The sequence below is a fragment of the Mastomys coucha genome, chromosome X (genome assembly GCF_008632895.1).
Source record: "Mastomys coucha isolate ucsf_1 chromosome X, UCSF_Mcou_1, whole genome shotgun sequence".
Classification (NCBI taxonomy): Eukaryota; Metazoa; Chordata; class Mammalia; order Rodentia; family Muridae; genus Mastomys; species Mastomys coucha.
The window spans coordinates 81437306-81440208 of NC_045030.1; the positions used below are offsets into that span (position 1 = coordinate 81437306).

Genomic DNA, 2903 nt, shown 5'->3' on the forward strand with positions numbered 1-2903 from the left:
AAAAAAAAAAAAAAAGTATCCATTACCTTGATTTGACCAAAATACCTTGCATACCCGTCCTGAAATATCTGAATATACTTCATAAATATCTTCAAATATTACATTGATCAAAAGTTATAAAACTGTTTATGATGGCAATAACAAATACCCTGATTTGATCATTATATTCAATTATTATACTATACTCCACAAATTTATGAGACTTGAGGCCCCAGGGAATGGGGAGATCTGGTCGGGTAGGGTGGTTGGGACATCCTCTTGGAGACAGGAGGAGGAATGGGATGAGGAACTGTCAGAGAGTGAACCAGGAGAGGGATATGGACTGGACTGTAAAAAAAGGTTAAGGAATAGTATAATAAAATTTTTAAAAAAGAAGAAAAGCAAATCTGATCTTTAGGCACAATGTTTGAAGAACTATCTTTACCTTTGTGCTTCTTTATGTAGGCGTATCCTTCTTAAATCGTTAATATAGTTTGTGTAGTAATCTCGATGTGCTTTTCTTTCCAGTTTTTCCAAATCAGTGTATTCATAATCAGGATCTGTATAATCATACCTTGGCATCTTTGTGAAAATTGTCCTAGAAAATAAGGTGTCATGTTAAAATGCACATAAACCTGTTCAATCAATATTTAGCAAATACATACTAGTCATTTTAAATGTCAAGTCAGAGGCATTAAATAGTGAATTAGGACAAACTGCATATTCTGTGAAATATGAAGGCATCACGGCATGCAGACCTAGATTGAGGGTAAAATATAAGCATATGTATGTGTGTGTCACACACACACTACAATTTGTGACATGTTTCTTGATGGGAGAGACAGACCCATCTGTTCCAGAGAATAAAAAGGGTTTCTGACTCTTAGAGGTTTTCAGGGAGTGGACTATAATTAGAAAAACACTGAATTTTGTCACCAGATACACTATTATTAGATTACATACCTTCTAGGTACCCTCCCTCTCCCAAAACTCAGGATAATGGAAAAAGCCCTGTGGCTCTATGAGACAAAGAACTACTAAGAAATCTTGCAGTGGTGTGGCCTAACAACCATTCACATTTCATTGTAAAATAGATTTATGATATTGAACTGATTTCCCCAATACCAAGGGTGAGGCTTGGCCAACACAAATCATATGACAGAAAGCTTGTCCACTTCCTAAAAACCTCTAAAAGTCAGAAACGCTTTCTGTTCTCTGGAACTTAAGGGTCTGTCTCTCCTATCAAGAAACCTGTCATGGCATACAGAGTGGCTATCTTCTCTACCAGTTTCCCATTTCAAGTTCTGATCATGGCTGTAAGTGGTCGGGAGGCTCTCTTCTAATAAAGGTAATTCTGAGAGGTAATTTCCTGTCATCTCCCTTCTAAAACCCAACTTGATAAGGGAAATTTTTGTTTTTCTAACAACTATTTTCTTAAACTTTAGAGTTCATGAATTATCCATCAATAATAAGATGACACAAAGAAAAAACTCATGAGACCTTTAAAGTACTTTATAAGGCAATTCACTTCTTATTCTTCCTTTTTAACTTCTTCTTAATTTAATGATAAATTTCCAATACACTACAGTTGAATTATTCCTAGCTTCTGACCTTCTTCATCTACCTTATTCACCTACAAAGTTTATCAAACATTGAAAGGCTTTCCTCTATAATTAACTCATATATGTATATAAGTGAAATTAATCAAATATTTATTTAAAAATCTCCATATTTCCCATGATTCGTCAACATTACATGATAATAGCTTTAAATGTGGTAAAAGTTTGACAGTGATTAAAAAAAGGAGGGAAAAGTTTAGTTATTCAAACATGGTTCTTTTTTTATTTTTTACTGGATATTTTCTTTATTTACATTTCAAATGATATCCCCTTTCCTGGTTTTCCTCCAGAAAATCCCTATCTCCTCCCCATTCCTCTTGCTCATCAACCTACCTACTCCTGCTTCCTGGCCCTGGCATTCCCCTACAATGGGGCATAGAGCCTTCACAGGACCAAAGGCCTCTCCTCCCATTGATGCCTGACAAGACCATTCACTGCAACATATGCAGTTAGAGCTATGGGTTCCTCCATGTGTACTTTTTGGTTTGTGACTTAGTCCCTGGAAGCTCTGGTGGGTCTGGTTGGTTGATATTGTTGTTATTCCTATGGGGTTGCAAAAACCTTCAGCTCCTTCAATCTTTTCTCTAACTCCTCCATTGGGGACCCTGTGATCAGTTCAATGGTTGGGTACAAGCATCCACCTCTGTATTTAAAGTTCTCTACTGGATATTAGACTGCTAACTATTTTTAGAACCTAAAAATAATTCCTATATTTAAAGCCCCGAAGATGGTAATAAGGTAAAATGGAGTCCATGGAACTTAATGCCCACTGCATTTCCCCCAAGGTAAAGAGACAGGTAGAAAAAAAAAAGTTCAGAGCTATTATTAAGTTTAAGTAGTCTACTATTAACATACAAATTGGCAGAAAATAACTCTCTTTTACTCTTGAATATACTAAAATCATTCTGGGATGAAGGCCAGAAAATCATGTATTGGCCACTTTTATCTTATAAGTGGTAATTTAGCAATTTCTTTGAGGTTACGATGGACTTCAATTGAAGTTTAAACACTCCTTACAAACAGAGCTATGTAAGCTTTAGGTCAAGTACAAATATGCATATGAGGTGACAAAACAGGATGATAACAGGTTAATTGGTTTCATACAATTTAAATTGTTTTATTCAGATGAATTCAAACTCACAAACATTGAATAAATATAAGTATTCTAAAGTATAATTTCAATAGTAATTTCTATCATTTATCTATTGGTGTTCATAATATAGTTTTAAAAGTATTTTGCTACATATGCAGCTGGAACCATGGGTCCCTCCATGTGTATTCTTTCGTTGGTGATTTAGTTCCTGG

At 35.2% G+C, this 2903-nt stretch overlaps 1 protein-coding gene across 1 annotated transcript in view; it reads right to left on the reverse strand.

The window, feature by feature from the left end:
• The window catches only part of Cfap47 (cilia and flagella associated protein 47), a 223010-nt gene that overhangs the window by 196372 nt on the left and 23735 nt on the right, over positions 1–2903 (reverse strand). Inside the window, exon 11 of the mRNA XM_031363967.1 lies at positions 425–577. Coding sequence (XP_031219827.1) covers positions 425–577 — 153 coding nt within the window. The remainder of the gene's footprint in view (positions 1–424; positions 578–2903) is intronic.